We start from the raw sequence: 22900 nt of genomic DNA, 5'->3' as shown, positions 1-22900 counted from the left end.
AGTCTAATGTCAGTCAAGGTGAGCACTGCTGCTAGACTAAGGGGAGATGGCACAGAAACTGTAGGAATTTAACCTCCTCTCCCTTGCAAAGCCCCAGCCACGCGGCTACTGAAGCCCTCGCCCTGACGTGAGACAGCCTGCCTCTGTCTTCTGGATGCCAAGAGAGATCTGGGCAAACACGCAGGCTGCAGCCCTCAAAGGCTTGTCTCCTAGGCTGAAACGCAGAGCAGAGTTTTCAAAATTATCTTTGCCATCATCCCAGAAAGCCATCAGCAAGGGCTGCCCCATCTTCTCCTCTGAGGCAATTACAGTGCTGAGCCTGGGAAGCCTTGGTCCTAGGAAACATCAATCGCAAAGGACTAAGGAATGTTAAGTGCGGGCTCAGGCAGGAGAAGACTGGATAGTTTGGAGAAGGGGTTTGATTTCACAATCACAGACGCTGGGAAACCTCAAAATGGGGATTGGGATGGGTGGCCTTCGAGTCCCCTTAAAACAGCATTCCACCAGCGATTTTTAATACTGCTGTGTGTGTTCAGTTGCACAGCGAGTCTGTGGTTCCATGGACTGTAGCCCGCCAGGCTCCTTTGTCCATGGAATTCTCTAGGCAAGAATACTGGAGTGGGTTGTCACTTCCTACTCCAAAGGAATCTTCCCAAACCAGGGATCAAACCCACTCTCTTGCATCTCCTGCATTGGCAGGCAGATTCTTTACCCCTAGCAACACCTCGGAAGCCCTTTAATCCTCCTGGGTTCTCTTAAAGTCATTTGTGTGTTGAACGTGTGTTAAAGGAGCAAGAAAGACTCCCCTTAGTCACCAAGCAAGAAAGAATCAAGTGTTTTCCATCTCGCTTTTGAAAACAAGACGATACGGACGCGCTTGAATTTGTCACTGTGCTCCAGTTCTGCAGTGACGTGGCTGGCAGAGGCTCCCAGCCCCGGTGTCCACAAACAGCTGCACCCAGGGTCCCAGCAGGTGCACGCACAGAGCCTGGCTCAAAAATCCAAGATGAGAACAATGGCACCGTTATGAGGCTGGGGGACGAGGCCCAATGCTAACCCGACATCTGATAAGGGAAAGAGCTAGAAGCTCAGCCACAGCTCCCCAGGGTCCGGCCCTTTGGTCCTGGGATCACAGCCACGGACACAGCCAGGTGGAGTACCCTGGCGAGAGCCGCTATCAATTATAGGACTCTGATCAACCAGACACCAAGTGGAAGAAAAAAATAATAATCGCCCCCTCTCCCCCGAAAATGTATTCCTTTCCTTTTCATGTCTCTCCTCCTCCCGTGGGCTGCGCTGTACCGCCACCAAGTTTACATTTACATCCAAATATGCACACACACAAAAATTACCGATGCATCTCACTCCCCGGTGACTTTCTAACAGGTTGCTAGGTAACAGTGCACACAAGTCAGGTTTCAGGACCTCTAGTAAGCCACCATAAAATAGCTGCACGGGCCTTTTGCATAAACAGCGTGCATTTGTTATCTGTTTTCTTATGCCCGTTGATCAGTCGGTAAATACTGCGACTGCCAAACCCGTAAACAAGTCCCCGTTAATAGCCGACTGAGAAAACAGATCACAGGAGAAGGCCTGAGCGCATGGCTTTCCACCCCAACCATCCGACTGGCTTTTCCTCTTGTGTTTCTTCTGTTTGCAAGCCTGGCTTTCAGCAGTCACAGGTCTTACTTCACACTCCCTGAGATTGCGTCCGTGGGGCACTCATAGCTAAGCCCACCAGAAGTCGTGTATTATCAAGCCTTCCTCCACCCTCTCTCACCTTCCTCAACATTTAAAAACTGTCTGGAGTCCTGGAGTAAAGAAGGCACCTTCTTCCTAAGAGCTACTCATCCCTCCGGTTTCCCCCTTGTCTGCTAAGTAAGGAAATGTCCCATTTAGCCATCCTAGGTGAATACGCCCACCACTGCATTCCTTCCCTTGAGGAAGCACTAGAAGAGCCCAGAGAAGGAGCCCCTTTGGCTCTGACATGGGTGGGACATACTATCAAGAAAGAACCGGTGCTCTCCCAGAAGTGAAAATCGAAGGCTCTGCAGAAAAATGAAACCCAGAAGCCTACACTTTCCCCACATCTCCAAAGACGTTTCTATATAAGATGCAGAATCTTCAGGAGCACATGTTCCCTAGGCTGGGACGGGAGAGGAGAATGCAGGGACCGATCATTGTTTGTTGCCGTGGTCCAGGCACCTGACTTCCTGCCGCTTGGCCATCACGGTGTAGGGTATGGTCACCAGTCGCGCGGGGTAGGGTGCCTCCCTGCGACACTCCATCTCAGTTCTTTCTGCCTCACTTCCATCCCCTGCCTTTCCTTATTTCTTCCAACCAGCCCTGAGCACTCCTGAGGGGCACAGACCTGGGGTGATGGGAACATTCCAGAAGACCTGACTGACGTGTCACTGAGCAAAGGGACTTCAGAGTGAAGCAGAACCTCTAATTCACCTGGTGGTGACATTTAGTGAAATTTGACTCACAGTCCATTTAAAGGAAGGTGGTCACCAATCATTCTCCATTTAAAAGGGTACTGTCAATCTCCAAAGAGCTGAAATGGCATTTGGAAATCATCGTGGGGCCTGCCGTCTTTACCGAGAGACAGAACCAATTCTCAGCCGACCTTTCCCCACCCCCACCCTCTACATCTCTTAAAATTTTAAATCAGACTTTAAAAAAAATGACGAGGAGCCACACAGGCCCACAATATGTTTTCTCATCACAAAAAAGTCAGGAAAAACAGTGCTCCTTTGGCATCATGACACTCCCTGTTCAGTTCCACAACTTAATCCAAGAAATTGGGGGGGAGGAGGAGAAAAAAAAAACCTAAATGAAACATCATGTATAATTCGATGGTGAAAGTGGTATCAATTAGTAATACATTTTTATGACATACTACAACTTTCTAAAAAGCATTGAAGCAGCTGCAAAAGAATATTAACAATTTGTTAAACTTCCACTTTACATGAGGTTCCTAGTGTAGTTATGTTCACAGAGACAGAAAGTACAATAGTGATTACCAGGGCAGAGGGGAGGGAAGAATTCTTGGTTAATGGGTACAAGGCTTCAGTTTGGGAAGATGAAAAAGTTCCAAAGACAGATGGTAGTGATGGTTACAGAGCAATGTAAATGTACTTGATGCTAAGGAACTGCATACCTGAAAATGGTTAAAATGGCAAATTTCATATTTTTTTTTTACCACAATGAAAAACTTTCCACTAGCAAAAACTAAACCTAAAGATAATTTTATCATCTGCTCAAATTTTAAAACTCTAAAAATTTTCTAATAGTACTCTGTGTATATGTCCTTTAGAATCTTTTACATCATGGCAATCGTGAACTTGAGTATACGCAAAGCAAGATGTCCCGCACAAGCCCTTTCAAAGAACCCAGTGGAGAGACAAGTTAAATACGGTTTAAGGTCAGTGGAGAGACAAGTTAAATAGGGCTCAAGGTCACACAAAGAACTGTCACCAACCTGGCTCCCCTGTGACCTGTCCCCCACAGCAAGGACCCGTAACAGGGGAAAACCAGAGAGAAATCAACAATCTCTGTTGTTTTGAGACCCAAACCATAGCCATGCCTACTTCCACAGGACTGTTAAAAAAAAATAGTCTCAAGGAGAAAATGTATGAGCGTGCAGACAATTGTCATTTAGAGGGACCTTGAGATCACCTGGTCCTACCAGCTCACTGTAAAGCCACGAATACTGGTAGATAGAAAATGAGAGAGAGAGAGAGAGAGAGAGAGGGGACACCCCTCTTCAAGTACCTGACAGCTTCATGAGAAAATCAGACGCCATCTTAACAGAGATGTCCTGGCTGAACAACGCGGACGCACTGTTGGCCGCGAACTCGGAGGGCTCTCTCAGCTTTGTGTGGTTGGCTGGCCTGTCAGTAGCATTCAGAGGAAAGGAGGTTGGCAGGCCGTTATCTTCCTTGGGCTCCTCCTTCACCAGCAAAGGTGAGACGCCAGCCCCACCCTGGCTAGTCCTCTCTGGAGTGCTGGACTTCATCCTGGTCCCCACTAGCTCTGTCCCTCCTCCTTCCCTTTGCTGCCCCAGGCAGGCACTGTCACTGAGGTGGGGCGGCCCCTTGACCTCGGGGTCTGGGATCTCCTCCTTCACCTTGGCTTCTGTCCGCAGGAAGTGCTGATGGCAACGCATGTGGAGCTTCAGGCTGAAGTGGCGGGAGGACGTGAAGGGGCAGAGCTGGCACTGAAAGGTCTCTCCCCGGTCCTGGTGCTGATGAACCTGGCGGAGAAGCAACGAGAGTGAGCGGGCCGCCGCGCGCCGACACCGAACGCCCTGCTCTCCCTCCACCCTTGGCGCTTCGGCGTCGCTTAGCTGCTCGGTCCCGTCTGACTCTTCGCGATCCTGTGGACCGTAGCCCGCCAGGCTCCTCTGTCCATGGGATTCTCCACGCAAGGATACCGGAACAGGGCTGCCACTCCCTTCCTGGCCCACGGAGTCGTATCACCAGAGGAGCACTTCCTTGTGTGCCTCAGGTCCTGAGGGTCATCCCTAAACACAGAGCGGGGTCCACACAGGTTGAGAGTCCGTGAGCAGATCAACTCAACCGGGGACTCTGTCTGCCCATGGAGGCTGTCTAGGGTAGAATCCTCCTCATGTTCTCGTCATCCCATCTCCGCTGACGTCTCCAAAGAAAACTTTATAAACCCAGCACAACTGGAACTCACATAATTACTAGTTGGAGGGGGGTCAAAAGAGGTACCCTGTCAAGTAATTCCTCTCACAATATAATATGCTGCATGGACCCAACTATTACCACCCGGAGAAGTAGTTATGCTTTGCAAACATAATTTCCACTTTCAAAAATGCTGCTCTAGGTAATTAAGACTGTGGAAAATTACGCCTCCAGGGCATTCCCGTTTCATAGAGAAATCGAGACCCTGGAGCACGTGGCCGGAGCGAAAAGACATATAAAGAAAGCAGAAGGGGAGGGACTTCCCTGGTGGTCAAGGGGCTAAGAATCCGCACTCCCACTGTAGGGGCATGTGTTCGATTTCTGGTCAGGGAACTGAGATCCCGCATGCTGTGCAATGTGGACAAAAATAATAAATAAAAGCAATTCTCTAAGCTTCTAAGACACCCTTCCTTTCTGTATTCCTCCAGCTATCTACAGGCAGCTTCTAAAAAAAAAAGAAAAAAGAAGGAGCAGAGGGGGAGAAAAACCAGAGGCTGATGCCCACCAAACAGTCTCAGCGAGATGAAACCAGAGGTGCCAGATACGGTTCTTTCTAGCAGGCTCTAGACAGGCATGTCTACAGTGAAGGAATGCAGACTTGGAAACCCAGTTCCAGCCTTGCCTGCACAATACCTGTAAAAATGGGAAGAAACTTTTTCCTTTCCTTCCTGTCATGATCAAATTTAGGGCTTGAAAAAGTGAGGAAATCATTGCATTGGCCTGAGCCAGACCTGGAGCTGGCAGGTGCTAGCAAGCTTGTAACTTCCCCATTCATCTCTGCCAGTGTACTTGAGCACTGACCTGCTCCACCCTGCTATTTCAGGACTGGCCCTCCCTCCAGCAGAAACTGCCAATGGTGTAGATCTGGGCCAAAAGATTTGGGGAGCTGTGTGATTTTTGGAAAAACGAGGGAATGGAATTCAAACCCCGAGTCAAACCAACCTCTCCACTTTGGCGATCTAGGCAGGATTTGAACCCAGGTCGAATGAAGGTTAAAGGTTCCTTAATCCACTGGGCCACCTGGCCCCTCTGCGTGGGCTTCCTTTCTAAGAGAGCAAGTTTTACTACAGCTGTTTATGCATTCTGAGTGCAATCCAAAAGCATTATTCACCAGCCAAAACATACTTTTAAATAATGTTCAGTGACCAACAAAAGCAAAGAAATTAAAAGTTAATGGTGAGATCCTGTCGCTACAGCACCCCACTGTGGCTTTTTGAAAAAAACAACAGAAGAGATTCTGGGTCCCCCAAAGCATGAATTTCTCCAAAGAAATAACCAGATACACTTAAATTCAGTTGCAGCAAAGCCTTGGTCATTAAAAGGCTTTCCGCCTGCCAGGTGGGGAGAGGCTGGAGGATGGCATGCACCCTTTGTTGCTGGCTGAGGACTGTCTCAGCTCTTTCACAACAAAAGGATTTCACTCTGGAGCGGATGGGTTCACTTGCTTTCTTCCTCACACAATCGGGACCATTCCCCACCCTCTCTTCTGCCCAGCTCTCCCCGCGCGCGGGAGCTGGCACCCTGTGGGGCCTCCGGTCACAGCCCCAGGGAATCCTGACAGGTGCCACCCACGGCTCGCCCCAGAGCCAGGTGGTAAAGGTCACTAGGCAGAAAGCTTCCGCCATCCCCGGGAGCAGGGTGGTGGGATAGATCCCGTTTCAGAAATGTCCTGACATCTATTGCCCTGGCAGAGGACAGGCGCTAATCCAAGAACAAAGCTCCGGAAGCAGCTTCTGGAAAAGAAAAAGGATGGGGTCCAGATTCTAAAATCCAACAGGGAGCCCTGGATTCAAAAGAGTCTGTGCCCAAGCCCCGTGCACAGCTCCTTTTCTACCCGAGCCTGGCTTGGCTATATTTAGTTGCAGGGAAATGAGTGAGTGTGGAAAAGAAAAACAGTGGATATGGTGCTGATGGTCACACTTGGCATTATATTTGGGCTAGACCTGCCCAGAGGGGCACGAGTTCGCATTTGGCCTTGGAGGGAAAGCTTGTCCCTGCTCTCCTGACAATAAAAGCCCTTTCTGGGAACATCTGTACTCTCTTTAGCCTGACATCGCCTTCAAAATCGCTCTCGGTCGGCTACGGTCAAGAAACACTTGACTAAAGCGTGTCCTTCTTTCCAGGTCACATAGAGATGGGCTGCCTGCTGGCCGCCCTGCACAGAGAGTGCATGTCACCACCACAAGGAGTTTAAAGACCGCTGTGTCAGTGTGTTCATCTCCCGTGCAGCAGTCGGACAGTTTGGGGAACAACATCTCCTCCACTCACCCTGCTTAGGGGACCAGGCAGGCTGGGAGCGGGCGAGCCCAGCAGTCGCTGCCTTGCCTGGCACAGCTGAGTCTGGAAAACGTCGGCGCCCCGACCGCTGCCTGCGTCGGGCCGCTTCTTCACCCGTGTTCCTGTTCTCCGCCCTCCTCACCTTCTCTTATGAATTCCGTATTGAATTCCTGTATGCTCACTCATCCAGGAAAGTTGTAAAAGACTTAATGGAAATCTAAGATAACCCTGAGGAAGCTGGAGGCATTTACAAGCTCCTTCCGAAGCAAGCCATAAAAACATTTGCATGATATATTAAGAAGAGGCAGCCTCTCAGAAAATGTACGGTGCCTAGAACCCAGTAAGTACTATGGTTGAACAAATCCCTTAGAATCCCATTGTTCCTTAAGTAAATCTATGTAATAAATACAGAAGGCTACAGATTAGCATGGTAATAATGGTTATTTCTACGTGATGGGATTAAGGGCCACTTTCAGATTCTTTTGCTCGGTTTTTCTAAATTCTCTTTGTGTCACAAAGACAGAAAAGCAATAAAATTTAGAGTCATTCTTTTATGCCGTGTCATCGATTTATTTCTAAATGTAAATGTTAATATATATTCACATGGCTTTTGGATAGTAATTACTATAGTAGCCACATTTATTGAGGGCTTCTTCACGCTGGGCATCATATTAAGTGCTTTATATCTATTATTTCATTTAACCCTTATAACAACTCCATGAGATGTATCATACGATTACTATCTCTAAGAACGGAAACAGAGGCTTGGAGAGGTTAAATGATTTGCCCAAAGCTCCACAGCTACTGAGAGTCTAAGGCTTTTTTGTTTTTGTTTTTCTGACCATGGGGTTTGAGATATTAACCTTTAGGCAATACTGCCTCTGCTTCTGAGGCAGGATTCATTCTAGGAAATCTGTTCCTACCATAGCCTCTGGGGAACAGAGCAGAGACTATCTATTCCTAAGGAAACCACCGTGATATTTCTCTGTAGACCATGTTTTCAAAATCTAGCAAAATTAAAGTCTATCTCATCAAAATTAAATCATGAATTCTTTGATGAAAGCAAAAACCATGAGCCCATAAGTGACGTGGAGAACAGAAGAGAAAGTGTACACCGTCTGAGGAATTAAACTTGCATGAGCCCTTCTCATACATCTCTCCTCAAAAGCTCAACAGGTTAGGACACCATGCGTTTGAATAAAGTAGTCACTTCCCACAACTGCTTCATTGTACTGGTTATTGATTTGTTCTGAAAGCACTCTAGGACCCCACGACCTGCAGAGCCCTGCCTGCTCTCATCTGTGATGCTGTTGTGGCCGACCGTCTGTATCACCAAGGCACCCCACTCATCTCCCTGCAGTTTCAGGGTCACTAGTTCCTGCTACTGAAAACCCAGCTTTTTTTTTTTTTTCCCCCCATGGGTTTATAAATAGGTTGTTTTAAGTGACCATGAGCTGAAACCAGGCTTACAAGGTGTCAGGCCAGATGCAAGTTTTCTGCTCACTGAAGCTTTAAATTTGCCAGGCCCGATTTCTACACCCGAGTGTAAGGGCATAGTAATGGAAGCAAATTTTAGTTTTAAATGCACTTCTTTGAAAGTCTCCTTCCCCACTTATGCCGGTGTAAAATACAAGATTTTACTTTGGAAGAGGTGACAGAGGATGAAGAGGGTTCAAGTACAAAACCTGAGTCGGCTCATTAAAATTCTACCAACCAGAACCCCTGGTTAAATGGATTCTGATGATGAAGGGCATGTTATACCCGCTAGAGACAAAGACAAAGGGTAGAAAACAAGTTATATTATGGTTGTTTTTTTTTTTAAAACTTTCCAAGTTATTTCCTAATGTCAGTAGAGGTTCTGTCTGATCACACTCTTTTATTTCCACAGTTCTAAACAATGATTCCTGATCTATTTAGAAGTATGAGACTACAAGAATTTGAGAAAAGCAACTATCTCATTATGTTACACTTTACATTACACATTACACTTCCTACGGCAGGATAGTAAACACTTTACAAATAATGTTGGCAGCCAGGCTACTGCAAATATCAGTAAAGATGATGGTTATTACTATTAAGGTGTTCAACAACAGTTGCTAACATCAAACAACTACCACTGCACATTTCTGTGTTGAATACTTGGCCACTATTTCCTTAAATATTAATGATATCCCTTCCAGATGGACATAACTATTCCCATTTAACAGATGAGAAAATTGAGTCTAAAGACGCATTTGCTCACAGCCAGTTAGCCAGTAAGTTGCACAATAAGGTTTAAAGGCAGGCCTGTCAAAATCAAAAGCCCATGCTCTTTTGATCTCTTGCATCTCAGATACTGGATCTCTTTGCACTTCAGACAAAATTAGCATTAACAGAGTCTGCTAAAAGGACTATGTAGCTGCCTAAGTTTTCCCCCAGCTCACTTAAGAGTGGCATGTAGTCTAGACAATTCCCTATATGCTCGTTACAGGCATAAGCCTCCAACTGTCCCTAATAGAACACTGAAAAAAATATCTTCCATGTTTGCTAAGTGTGACCCTGGGAATTATGACAACTCAAACCCTGACACCTCAAAGGGACCCAGTCTTGTCAGGAATGGCCCCCAAGCCTGCCACAGCATGGAAGTTAAAGCCCAGATGACTTTCAACTTCCTCACACTTCCTGCACGATGTCTCTGGGTGTGCCTCTGGGTTTGAAACAACAGAAGAGGGCGCTCCCTCTAGGAAGAGGGGCAGGTCCAACAGCTCTTCCTGAACCTCTTTCCCTGCTTTTTATTCCTCCCCAAGTTTTCCTCCGAGTGCCTCCAAAAGCATCACCCTGCAAGGCCAGGTTAGGCTGCTGATCCCCAATAGGAAAGGATGGGTCTACACGACATTTATTATCTGGCTGCTGAAGCTGCTCTCTGCCTTTAAGTTCTGGGCTGTCCAATGGACATGAAGACGCTTATAACGAGATCCTTTCCAATGCGGATCCTTTTACCTGCATCACACTCTACCTTAGACCCTGAGCTCAGACCCCGGCTGGTGCGAGGGCCCTGGCTGTGCCTGCCTCACCTTCCCGTCCGCAGGGGGCTTACCTTCATGTGGGATTTGAGATTGTCCTTGCGAGCACACCGGAACGGACAGAGCGGACACTGATGACTTTTTAAACCTGTGTGAATCACCATGTGCCGCTTCCAGTAACTCTTCCTTTTTATAACCAGACCACAAATGGGACACTGGAAAGGCTTTCCGCTTTCCTCTTCAGAGGCTTGGGAGAAGGAGAAAGACAGGAAAATTAAGGAAAACAAAAAGGCACATTGCATCCAGCACTAATTCACATGCACTGCTCTATAAAGAAAACTAACAAGGAACTGGGGGCTGGGGAGGGTTTTTTGCTTGTCCTTTCGTTTTTGTTGTTTTTGGTTTTGGGTTTTTTTTTTTTTTTTGGTTTTGAGTTCTGGAGGTCTTTTTTGGTTTTCCTTTTTCGTTTGTTAGTTGTTTTTCTCATTCCAAGACTTTATCTGTGAGGAAGCTTTATTCCTGCTTTTCTTCAGGTAGAAAGCTATGTTCATCTCATGACTTCTCATGACTGGGTTCCATTTTTTCAAAATCTGCTCATCCTGCCTTGGGAAAGTCCTGCTTTCAGAGGCCATCCCACCGCACTTCAGAAGGCATCCCACACCTCAGCCCAGAGAAACCCGACTTCAGGGCTTGCTTTCCCGAAGGAAAGTGCCAGACTCGAGTTCATATCGGAATTACTGAACTTGGAAAATGGCAAGAAATAAAAACAAGTCAAAGGGACTGAGAATAACGCCACGCTGGAAACCAAAGAGCCATCATAAACCTCACACGCCAAACCCTAATGGAGACAAATTTCAGGCTGACTTGTGCTGTGATGGCTTGGGCAGACGCTGCTGCCAATTTGGCCACTGGGGGCCTCAGGGTCAGACGCTGTCACTCTCTTATTTTTGACCCTCCACTGGCCACTAAGGTGTGCTGCCCTGCTCTGCGGAGCCTGGGGCCCACCGCCCACTTTGGGAAAAGCTACAATCAGGCGGCCGCAAATGCTTCCATTTTTCAGGAAAGCAAACAAACCAAGTACTTCCTGCAAGGAAAGCAGGGATCACTCCTCCACCAGCCCCAAAAGGGAGGGTGTCTGCTGTGACACTATGTTGCTACACTTCTGGTCTACCAATTTATACTGTACAGGGTCACACAAGCCTCTGCTATTTGGGGATAGAGGAAATAAAAACAGAATGAAGGACTCAGGCTTTCCCTTCATGAGGGATCAGAAACATTTCCAAGCTGGTTAAATACACTGTAATACACTCATGAAATAAAATGTAAGAAGCCCATTTAAAAAAATAAATTAGATCAACAGATGCTGATACAGAAACATGTCCAAGATTGTAGTTAGTAGATAGAGCAAGATTTAAAACTATAAGTCTAGAAGGATTATATTTTTATTCTCTAGAAAATAGGAACCAATTGCTGCTCAGACCACTAGGTTAAAGGTTGATAGGGGACTTTATAAAGGATGTATCAAGCTGACAACAGCTAGAAAACCATTACTCAATCTCAGCATCACTAAAAATGGATGCACTCTGGGTGCCCTTTGATAATCCACGTATGAAATATTTTTACAAAATATTTAATCAAGCTTCTAGATAACTAGTGAGTTTCCTGGAAATACAGGTGGTTTAAAAAAAAAAAAAAAGTTAAACACACGAAGAGGGATGGAATCAGCCAAATTCAGAATGTGGGACATTCTATAGAACAGATGACCCAGTTTCTTCAACAAGTAACTGGCATTTTAAAAAGGGAAGAGGTTACAGATGAAAAGACACTTAAGAGACAGATCAAGCAAATGCAAGGTGTGAAGCTTATTTCTGCTCCCGATTTGAATGAAACAATTATAAAAGGACACTTTTGAGATAATTAAGAAAATACTGATTATAGCCCGGGTGTTCCATAATATCATATAACAATTGTTGATCCTATTTCATGTAATACCAGTTCTTGTGACTATGCATTTTTAAAGTCCTTGGTGGTGGTGGTGGTGGTGGTGGAGGTTTAGTTGCTAAGTCGTGATCAACTTGGGACCCCATAGATTAAAGCCCACTAGGCTCAACTGTCCATGGGATTTCCCAGGCAAGAACACTGGAGTGGGTTGCCATTTCATTCTCCTCTGGGAGATCTTCCTGACCCAGGGATCAAACCAGCGTCTCCTGCATAGGCAGGCATAGGGAAGCAGACTCTTTACCAGGGAAGCTGCCAGGGCAGCCCTTAAAGTCCCTGTGTGCTCTGCTTACTCGCTGAGTCGTGTCTGACTCTTTTCGACCATGGACTGTAGCCCACCAGGCTCCTCTGTCCATGGGGATTCTCCAGGCAAGACTACTCGAAAGGGTTGCCATGCCCTCCTCCAGGGGATCTTCCCAACCCAGGGATCAAACCCAGGTCTCCCACACTGCATGTGGATTCGTTATGCTCTGAGCCACCAAGGAAGCCCCTTAAAGTCCTTATGTATATGTATACTTGCAAGCAAATGAATATGAGGTCTGGGATTTGCTTTTAAATACTTGGGCAAAAAAAAGAGAAATAGGAAGAATGATATGAATAAATGAAACAAAAAATGATCTTTTTATCTGTATGAGAATTATCTAGAAATGTACATAGGAAACCATTAAGCAATTCATTTTAAAGGACTGTGGATTAAAAGGAAGGGATCATGGTGGGAAACTTGTTTTCATTGTATATTCCTCTGTACTATTTGAATTTTTTTTAATATATACATTACTTTTATAGTTTTAAAAGGAAATATTCCCAAGTGTAAACTTTTAAATAATCTTATTATTTATTCATGGAGTCAACTGAATCTCCACATGCAAAGAACCACTTAAAATGGATGAAATCAGAAGAGTTCTGGAATAAAGCCAGGGCATTCCAAAGATGCTGTTTTTACATTGCTTATAGGTGTAAGCAATATTGGTTAGGGCAACAGAGGACCTTGAAAAAGAATTCTCTATCTGAAAACATATCCCTCAAGTCTGGAAATTCTACTTGATGGGTCCCATCACAGAACTCCCTTTTCCGATTGGGGGACAGGGTGGAGACTGAGGATTTCCTTTTACTCTAGGAAAAGCACACTTTGTAAAGGCTTATCAACACACTTTTTCTTAAACCACTCAAGCTCTTCTCCCATCTTATTGATTGCCCCTGCTGACCTGGACTCCTATCCCTGGTTCAGCCCCTCATTTTCTATCCTTCACCATCATTCCCTCCACTCTGACATCTGGATCACAAAGACGGCATGTTGAATAACAGATTTGAGAGAGAAGACTGAATCAGGGGCTTCCCTGGGGGCTCAGTGGTAGGGAATCCGCCTGCCAATGCAGGAGACACAGGTTCAATCCCTGATCCAGGAAGATCCCACGTGCCACAGAGCAACTAAGCCTGTGCGCCATAACTATTGATGCTGTGCTCTAGGGCCCCGGAGCTGCAGCTACTGAGCCTGCGAGCCTTAAGTACTGAAGCCGGCACGCCCGTGCTCTGCAACAAGAGAAGCCACTGCAATGAGAAGACTGCGCCTTGCAGCTGGAAAGGAGCCCCAGCTCTCCACAACTAGAGAAAAGCCCACATGCAATAAAAATGCAGCACGGCCAAAAATTAAGCAAGTTAATAAAACTATATATATGAAGACTGAATCAGGCCCCTAGGTGATATTACTGTCACAAGCCAAAGGGGGTAAAATTATGTCTATTTGGGGTTATTAAGAACATCACAGTAATAAGAAAGAGATACACAAACAGGCTGCCACTAATCCCCATCTTCAGGAAGTACTTTCCAGGGTCTAAACCCTAAACTGCCTTTCACACAACTGTCTGGGAGAGGAGGGAAAAGCTGAGATGTCATACCCTGACCTGAGATTTCACGGCACATCACAGGAAGGCAATCAAAAGGCATTTCCTCACAAAAGGAACACCTCTGGTTTTGCCTGGACAACTGGCTTTGCCTAATGTGACCAACAGGCCTCCTATTTTTCCTGACAGCCTCCACCTCTGCCCTAATCAGCTGTTCCACATTGCATATGGATCAGATGACACTGCATTAAACCCTGCATATTCATATTTCATCCACATTTATTTTATTTGGGAGCCATGCTTTCTTAGGTTTAATTAATATCAAAATATACATGCTGCTGCTGCTGCTGCTAAGTCACTTCAGTCGTGTCCGACTCTGTGCGACCCCATAGATGGCAGCCCACTAGGCTCCTCTGTCTCTGGGATTCTCCAGGCAAGAATACTGGAGTGTGCCCTTGGACTGACTGGGGGAAAAGTTCAAATAGTCATAATGAAGAGAAACTAACTGGAAGATAAGTGGTCCAATAGCTACACTACTGTAACTATTTGACAATTTTAACTGATCACTGCAGGAAAGGAAGACAGAAGCCAATGTAACCGGAAAACACTGATTGAGTTTAAAAACTGGAATTTCCCCTGGTAATATTTGCATTCTTATTTATTAAAAATTTATATTTTGGTAAGATGCTTTCCATACACATACGATGTTAACTACTTTTGAGAAAGACAGAAATAAGGATGGACTCTATTTTGTATGCCAAAATATTTTCAAGGAACTGACAGCTGTAAATTTCACTCAGATTTAGAGTCTAAAGAAATATGACCACTTCCTCAGAATGAACCACAACATGTTTTCAAGGTAACAGGGTCGAAATGTTCATCATTTTACCGAGTTTACAACTTGATGAACAACTTCCCCCCAATAAACCACTAGTTAGTATCACTGCAAAGAAAACTAAATTCCACCAAGAGCTACTAGAGCTGGTGCTGTGGATAGCTGCTGATTTGCTCCCTTGGAGAAAACGTGTTCTCTTTAGAAGCAATAATATTATTGGGATAAAACATAATAAACGTGTATAAAATGCCTGTCATGGAGGCTCTCGGTAGTAGCTATTGTAATGATAGTAGCGACTGTGAATAGTAGCGACTGTGAACCCTCCAAAGCAGAAAACTTACCATCAAAGCAGGGATAAATCTAAACAACTGACATCACACAATAAACACATAGCCCAGGGCCTAACCCAACAGGACAGATTACTCCTGGGGCCAAGAGGAAATAAAATTCAGTAGGAATCCACAGTGCTGTTCACGTAGGTCCAGCTCGGCCTATGCAGAATTCTGATGTCAAGCTCAGCTCAGCAGGGAAAAGAGGAAGATGGAAAGGATGGAAGGGGAGAAGAAGAGCAGGGTCGAGGCAGGAATGGGCTGGGGCAGAGCTGGAAGTCCTTACCTACATGTCTCAGGCACCCAAAACAGGGCCAGGGACCAAGTACAATTCAGTAATTTGTGCTGGACCATAATGAAATTCAGTAGAAAGGGCTGGGTCAAGATAGTATCCCCAAAAATGAAACAAGGACTGGAAATAGAAAAAAAAGGTACAGGAATCCACCAGTAAGTCCCAGCAGACGTAGTATTAACTCAAGAGCACATGCTTTTCACACATTATGCCAACACACATCTTGAAAGAATGAGTAGGTAAACCACGATGATCACACAGAGATGTTCCCAGACTCATAGCTCACTTATTTCCAAAATGAACTCCCAAGCAGCTTATAATCAAAATGCATGCAGTGTGACTACCTCATTAATAAAGTACAATCAGGTGTGTCCATCTATTTACAATGGACAGGATCTGTCCAAGGCAGAGAGATCATGCAGGAAGTTTGAGAGTGAATTTTAAGAAGCAACATATGTAACTCAAAACTTGGGAAAAAAAAAAAAAAAAGTTTTTTTGTTTTGAGTGGATAGACAAATAAAGTGAAAGAAAGTAAAAGTAAGGAATTTTAAAGCAGGGAAGAACCTTGAAGATAAATCTTAACTTGCTCAGTGTGCAGTGGCGGCAACTGAATCGGGATGGATGCTTACGATGGTCCCTCTGCTCATGAGTGGCAGAGAGGAGTGATAACAGACAGTCTCTTCACTTCCGGTTGGTGCTCTGCCCTACTGCCTATATATAAAAAGGTCACTGGGCTAAAAAAAAAAATGGAGGGTTTTAACTGAATCACTGTAGTTCAATGCAGGTATTTTTTAAACAAATGTTAATTGTTTTATAGGTTTTGAAATCAAACCTTGCCTTGCTACATCCTAAGTGGCAATCTGTAGAAAATCAAGATAATTTGCAAGTGCGTAGTTTCTGCAAACAGACCTCTCCATACACACTGAAGGAGTTTAAGATGACAGGTGGCCCTGGGTGTCTGTAACCCATGCACCATCCATCTCGACTCTGGTCCACTAACCTGCTAGTGCATATTTGTGGAGGATAAGACACCCCGCTTCGTAACAGCATACAGGGATTTGATATCTTTCCATGGAATTTGTTGGGCAAGTCTTTCAAATCCTATTTCAGGGAAACACAAAACTCTGCTGGTCATGGGTGTCACTGGGTCCTTCTGTTGTTACTGACATGGAGATATTGAGATAATTGATGCATATTCTAACAACTGGTAAATATTCAGTAAAACTTACAGAAAAGCTTGGTATCTAGAGACAATCTAAGTTTAAGTCCCTAGGGAGATATTATGGAGATGAGCGACAGAGTTCTGAATCTTGATTAAAAAGCGGATTCCTTTTCTAAGAAAGTCCCTGTATGCGATCATCCCCAGATTACGGCTTTAATAATGATGGACCTGAGGGGAGTATCAGAAGAGGTGACCTGTCTTTCTGGACTTTCTCTGCTTTTGCAATAATGTTAATAATATCTCATTCCTATTTAGGAATGATTAGCTCCCAACTGTATGAGACCAGCTTGCTTCTAAGCATATTTAAATTTTGTTCAGGAAAATAAGATTTTTGGAAGACATTCTCTGGGAAAGGCTCCTCGTGATTTCTTTTAACCAGGAGCCTGGCATCCTGGGAATCTTGGTAGCCTTCTACAAGAAACTTTGTCTTTAAAATGAAAACTATTTATTTTGTTCTGAGCTGCAGCAGAACAGTAGCTTCAAAGAGAATTGAGTCAATGTGTGACATTTATCTTTAGAGCAAACGGACATAATCTTCTCTCTTCCATGTCCCCTTTCAGAAGAGCAGTGTCGAATGTGCCAGGGCGCAGGGTCACATGAAAGAAACCTCCTACTCCAGCATCACCTCTCTTTGCAGGGGGAAAGGCTATCGAGTGATGGGCTCTTTAAGAAATTAAATACACTATGACCTGGCAACAACTGAATCCTGTTCAAAAAAGAAGAATAAGGCCAGACCTAAAAGACACTTTTTTTTTCATGGTTTGGACTTCCCTTGACCTAAAGAAGGTCAAAGAAACGCTAGTGTCTAAATGACTCAACACAAGGCTGGCTTTCCTAGCACATCTCGCTTTGTAACTCCAGAATCAACTTTATATGCCCTTTGTGCAACATTTTGAGAAACAGCTTCGAAATGTAAGCCCTGCTTAGAATCGGGATGGTGTGTATTTTTGTGGACTTTTTCTTGGGGGAGTGGTTATTACTTGTTTCTTTAAGTCAGTGGGCAACAGAAACCCTTTCCCTGTGAGAAGTCAGTCCACCCACCTATTGTGAATTAAACTTAAGATTTCTTCCAAACATAAAAATAAAAGTGGTCATGAGAACTGTTTAGAAGCATGGGCGACAGCTCTCACTGCATCTCACTGCATACTTCTTAGGTAAAATCGAGTCACACCCCAATCCAGCCCGCAGGTGGCTCTGAAACCAACAGTGCCCTGTGGAGAAGGGGAGAGGGGGGAAGGTGGGGAACGGATGGAAAGACCCACCTTCCCTCCCACTCCTCAGATTTAAAAACTGGTGAGGGACCTAAGTAACACCAGCCAAATCATCTCTCCATGGTACAAAGATAAACAACAAAATCAGATACTCTATCCACTTCTTAATCCATAACCCAGTTAGGATCCTGGGAAGTGATAACACTTACTTTAAGTGACAAGTGCACAGAGGCACCGCCTCTCCTGTTTCCAGCGCATGCAATAAGCGACAGAGCCTGTCCAGCAACCCAAACATCCACCAACAGATGAATGGATAAACAAAGTGTGTTATATACAGATACAGCCATTAAAAAGAATGAAATCATGCCATTTGTAGCGACACGGCATTGCCATATTACCTAGCGATTATCATACTAAGTGAAATAAGTCAGACAGAGAAAGACAAGTAACACGTGATGCCATTTCCATGCGAAATCTAAAAAAATGATACAATCAACTGATTTACAAAGCAGACACAAATTCACAGCCAGAGAGAACAAACCTATTAACAAAGAGGAAAGGCAGGGAGGGATTAATTAGGAGTACAGGATTTACAGATAAACAACACTACATATAAAAGAAACACCAAGGGTTTACTGTATCGCATCTTGTAAGAACCTATAATGGAAAAGAATATGAAGCTATACAATGGAAAATAACAGTACTGTAAATCAACTATAGTTAAATAAGCAGACTGTAGTTGAATTTAAAAAAAATTTTTTTTTTTAGTTTAAAAGAAACAGAACTTGAACTTAGGGTGCGCCCACATGGATACACAGGGGATCATTTTAAGAGCCACCTGCTTTTCTTTGCAGCCATCTTTTCTCTTGCCTGAGTTCTGCAAAATGAGTGTTTCTTTTTAAATACAATTACTCTGTCAGCGGAGCTACCTCTTGGAGTGTGAACAGAGGCACATGGGGGTCCCTGTCAATCAGCAAAAGAGGTGGCAGGGTCCCATTTCAAGTTCTTTTCCCTCCCCTTTCAACTGGAACATGGTCATTGATTCAAATAGTAAGTGTTTCAGCAACAGAATAAATTCAGTAAAGAGAAAAGAAAAATCCTTATCTTACAGACCTCCATATTCAATCCTGTTGAGAAGCCCGGTGGGCGTGGTTAGTGCTGCGCAGTGCGCTGTGCTTAGTTGCTCAGTCGTGTCTGACTCTTAGCGACCCCATGAACCGTAGCCCCCCAGGCTCCTCTGTCCATGGGGATTCTCCAGGCAAGAATACTGGAGTGGGTTGCCATGCCCTCCTATGGGGGATCTTCCCAACCCAGGGATAGAACCAGGGTCTCCTGCATTGCAGGTGGATTCCCTATCATCTGAGTCACCAGGGAAGCCTGTGGACATTTAAACCAAAACGGGAACCCATCTTGTCCCTGGGTTGTAGATCCTATAACAAAACAGGCAAAAATAGTCTAGCCCACCCTGGAAGCTTGAGACCTCCCCTCCTCCTCACATGCATCTAGTTACCCGAATGAAAAGCTCATACTTTGTAACTTGCTGGTTATACCCAAGACTCTTTAAAATAACAAAGCCATTTAGTCTGCCTTCAGGAGACAGTCTTACCAGGTCCTTCTTTCCAAGCCACCAGCAAGCTGAAGTTTATTACTATTTTGTATAAGCTTTTCCAAATAACTAATGTCCAGGTGAATTTATAGGAGAAACACCATTTAATTCAGCTATTTAAGAACCATATGAAGAATATACATAATGTAACATTTTACATAGATGGCCATACCTCTCTTTCTGCTGCTCCCCATAATGAAATTTTTATAAACCAGGAATGATTAATTCCCTTATAAAAATTACTCTGGTCCCTCTGTTTGTCTCCTTGTTCCCTAATTTTAGCCATTTCTCTCTTTACCTCACCAGATGGCAGGTGAGAATTGAGAAGAGAAACTCAGCATTGATAAAATTTTTAGGATTTTATTGACACTTCAGAAACCTTGGAGTGAGCGGCCTGGATCACTTGAAGACTCATAAAAGTTCCTATATCCATTTTCCCAGTTCTATTCTGCTGTTTACACAAGTTTTGAAGCAATTATAATGAGTACATAGAGCTTATTCAGCAAGTTAAATGGAAATTTGTCATAAACGCATCAAACTGATGTTAGCGGTGATTGTTCAGTCAATGATTTGCCATTCTGAGCCCCTCTCATCAACGTGGCTGCAAACAGTCAAAAGCTGGCCAGACACACACAGTGGCAACGCTTCTACTGATGATAATACACACGGCCCACTTCCTGTCCAGGTCTGGCAGGATATCCTCCAGAGACATCTGAAACGCCATACATCCATCTCCAGGACCCTGTTTTTCACCACGGGCATAATTTTAAAACAAACCAGTACAAGAAATGATGTTTCCACTGCGAGGACCCAAGTGACTAAGTTTTTCCCTCAGATGAATAACTGTGAACCTCAAGGCTCTAGAAGATTGTAACTTCTCCTTTGAAAAGACCGTCCCCATAAGAAAAACCCATGATTCACATTTCCCACATGCACATTCCTTTAGAATCTGATTGGACTGGAATAAAATAAAGAATTTGCAGGAAATGCTTTGATTACGTCTGAATGACAATATTCTTTAGAGTTCTTATACAATAAGAAATTATATAAGAACAGAGTATGGAAAGGCTTATGTCCCACCAAAATATTAATAAAAATGCTTATGAAGGCTATACAAAAGGCATGACATGAATTGCAAGATTGGGATTGATATATGTCACTATTGATATAAACCAGATAACTAATTAGGACTTACTGCACGGCAAAGCACATTGCTCTGTGTATGACCTAAATGGGAAGAAAATCCAAAAAAAGGGGATATATGTATACGTATAGATGATTCACTTTGCTGTACAGCAGAAAGTCATACACCATTGTAAAGCAACTATACTCCAATAAAAAAATTATTTTAAAAAGTATATAGTGTGATAAATTAGGGCAGAATAGTTACTGATGACACAAAAGTCCATTTGTGATGGTAGCTGTAGGACAGTAAGCTCTCTCTTGTCAACTATTTCAAAAGCAGTGAGGTTTTTTTTTCCCCCCTGTGCAGTGATGCCATGCACTCCGTGACAAAGATACTTTGATCTTCCTCCATTAAATATATCTTGTGTGGACCTAGCCTGAACTCGGTAAGAGAAAAAAAAAAAATCGTTTCTATGAAAGGGAAGGAGTACTGTATGTCTCTAAGATTATTCATTACCTTTCAAAAATAAAGCTATTGGTGAAGTCTTTGTGTCATCCATACATGAAAGACCCACCCCGAGGCTGCTTACTTATTTTGTCGTTGCTTCTGCTTTTTTATTCCTGCCTCAGATCGGATGGGGAACCCACGCGAAGGAAGAAGGCAATGAATTAGACATTGCAATTGACAGGCAGAAAAAAAAAAAAAGACTTAGAGGCTGATGGAAATGAAAGCATCCATACCTGAGTTGGAGGGCTTAGACACTCTTCCCTTGGGAACTGGCAGCAACAATAATTCCAAGGACTGTGGCGGTGGCGGAGGCGGCGGAGGCGGCGGCGGCGGAGGAGGCGGGGTTACTTTCTCTTGCTTCTTCTCCGAAGGCGGTGGCGGTAGAGGGTCCTCAGGCACCAGTGACGATTTCTCAGCCAGAAGGGTCCCGGCAGCCCTCGCCGCGACCTCTTTCAGAAGGGCCGCCGAGGAGGTCATGGAAGCCAGGGAAAGGAAAGAGCTGGCCGGGGGCGGGTGTTCCTGGCCAGGAGTCAAGCTTCTCTCGCTGACTTTCTTGGATAAAGCTGCCAAGGTGGAGCTGGCAGACTGGGAGCTGAAAGGGGAGGAAAAGGACTCAAATCGCACGGTCTCCTCCGTCCTGGTCAGCGATTTGTCCTGCAGGACGGCATTGGCTGCAGCTTTCAGTTTGAGGATGGCGGAATCCGGGGACAAGCCGCAGGTGGTGGTTGAGTTTGGCAACCACTTACCTTGATTCCATAGGAAACGGTTACTTGGAGGGTACTGGTCATTCTGTTCCTGCTTCTCGGCCAGCTTCCTGGCCAGCACGCTGAGCTGCTGGGCGTGGTGGGACGGCGGGGAAAAGGAGAGATTCGAGCCCGCGTTGACCGGGGATTCCACCCTGCCGTTGGCCGTGGCCGCGGCATCCAGTTTGAGGGAGCCGGCTTCCAGCAGCCGCCTCAAGTTGCTGCTCAGGGGCTTGGTGGAGCCTGGGTGGTCCTCCTCGCACAGAGAAGACACGCCGGGGGAGAGGTGATCCGGACACTGCAGTGGGTCTCGCAGGACCTCCCCGTCGAGTGCCACTAGCTCCAGCGTGTGGCTGCTGGGGGTCGCGCTTCCCAAGGAGGTGTCGGGGGACGTGGACTGCTCTTGGATCCGGTCCTCCAGGCACAGCTTATAGTTCTCCTGGACTTCTCCATAGGAGGCTTCCGACGGCGTCTCCGAAGAGTTCCCATACCAGTGTTCTCCTTCACTGAGTTCTCCCTCCGCCTCGTCCTGCCTACTAACATCTGGGGGAATTAAGAAGATCAGGTTTACTCCCAAAGCAAGCAACAAGCAAGCCTGAAGACAGGCAAAAATGGACATGCTTCCTCTGCCCTGCCCGCCCCGCCCCCACCAAAACCACACGGCAGACAGACACAACCTTCGAGCAGGTCAGGGGCTGGGTCAGAGCCTCTGGACCTAAGCTTGAAAGGATGCTCAACGGGCCATGGCTTAAAGCACAAGCCACCTTCTACACCCGTTCATCCTTTTCTAATTACTCCAAATCAAGGGAAATGGAAAAGGAGGAATGGGAAAAACGGAGCTGGATGCAGAAACTGCTTTTCAGTCAATGGGGGAAGTGGCGAGAAGCTTGTGCCCAAGTAAAAAGTGAGCATGAGATCTTCAAGAATCACTTAATGAAAGTGACAGCCAGACATCGGGGGAAACTGGATGATGAGACCCAAGGCGGTGGGAAGCCGGTTCTCGCTTTCTAACTCCACGACCTCAAGGCAGTCACTTAGCTGGCTTGATAGAACACGCAATTTTTTTAACTGATCAAAATATGTAAATAAAAACTTGCTTATTAGATATTCTACCAATTTCACAGAGTTGTTTTGAAGCTTCCATCATAATAAACATGCGACCATGTTTTGAAAAAACAGTCGAGTACTATACAAAAATG

The 22900-nt window shown here is 45.1% G+C and overlaps 1 protein-coding gene across 1 annotated transcript in view; it reads right to left on the bottom strand.

Annotated features, from left to right (window-relative positions):
• The window catches only part of ZNF827 (zinc finger protein 827), a 188751-nt gene that overhangs the window by 127657 nt on the left and 38194 nt on the right, over positions 1-22900 (bottom strand). Inside the window, exons 2-4 of the mRNA XM_052654889.1 lie at positions 21192-22244; positions 10066-10238; positions 3778-4258 (exon numbers count right to left, since the gene is read on the bottom strand). Coding sequence (XP_052510849.1) covers positions 3778-4258; positions 10066-10238; positions 21192-22244 — 1707 coding nt within the window. The remainder of the gene's footprint in view (positions 1-3777; positions 4259-10065; positions 10239-21191; positions 22245-22900) is intronic.

Source organism: Budorcas taxicolor, chromosome 17 (genome assembly GCF_023091745.1).
Source record: "Budorcas taxicolor isolate Tak-1 chromosome 17, Takin1.1, whole genome shotgun sequence".
NCBI lineage: Eukaryota > Metazoa > Chordata > Mammalia > Artiodactyla > Bovidae > Budorcas > Budorcas taxicolor.
This window is presented reverse-complemented; position numbering and strand designations above follow the sequence as displayed.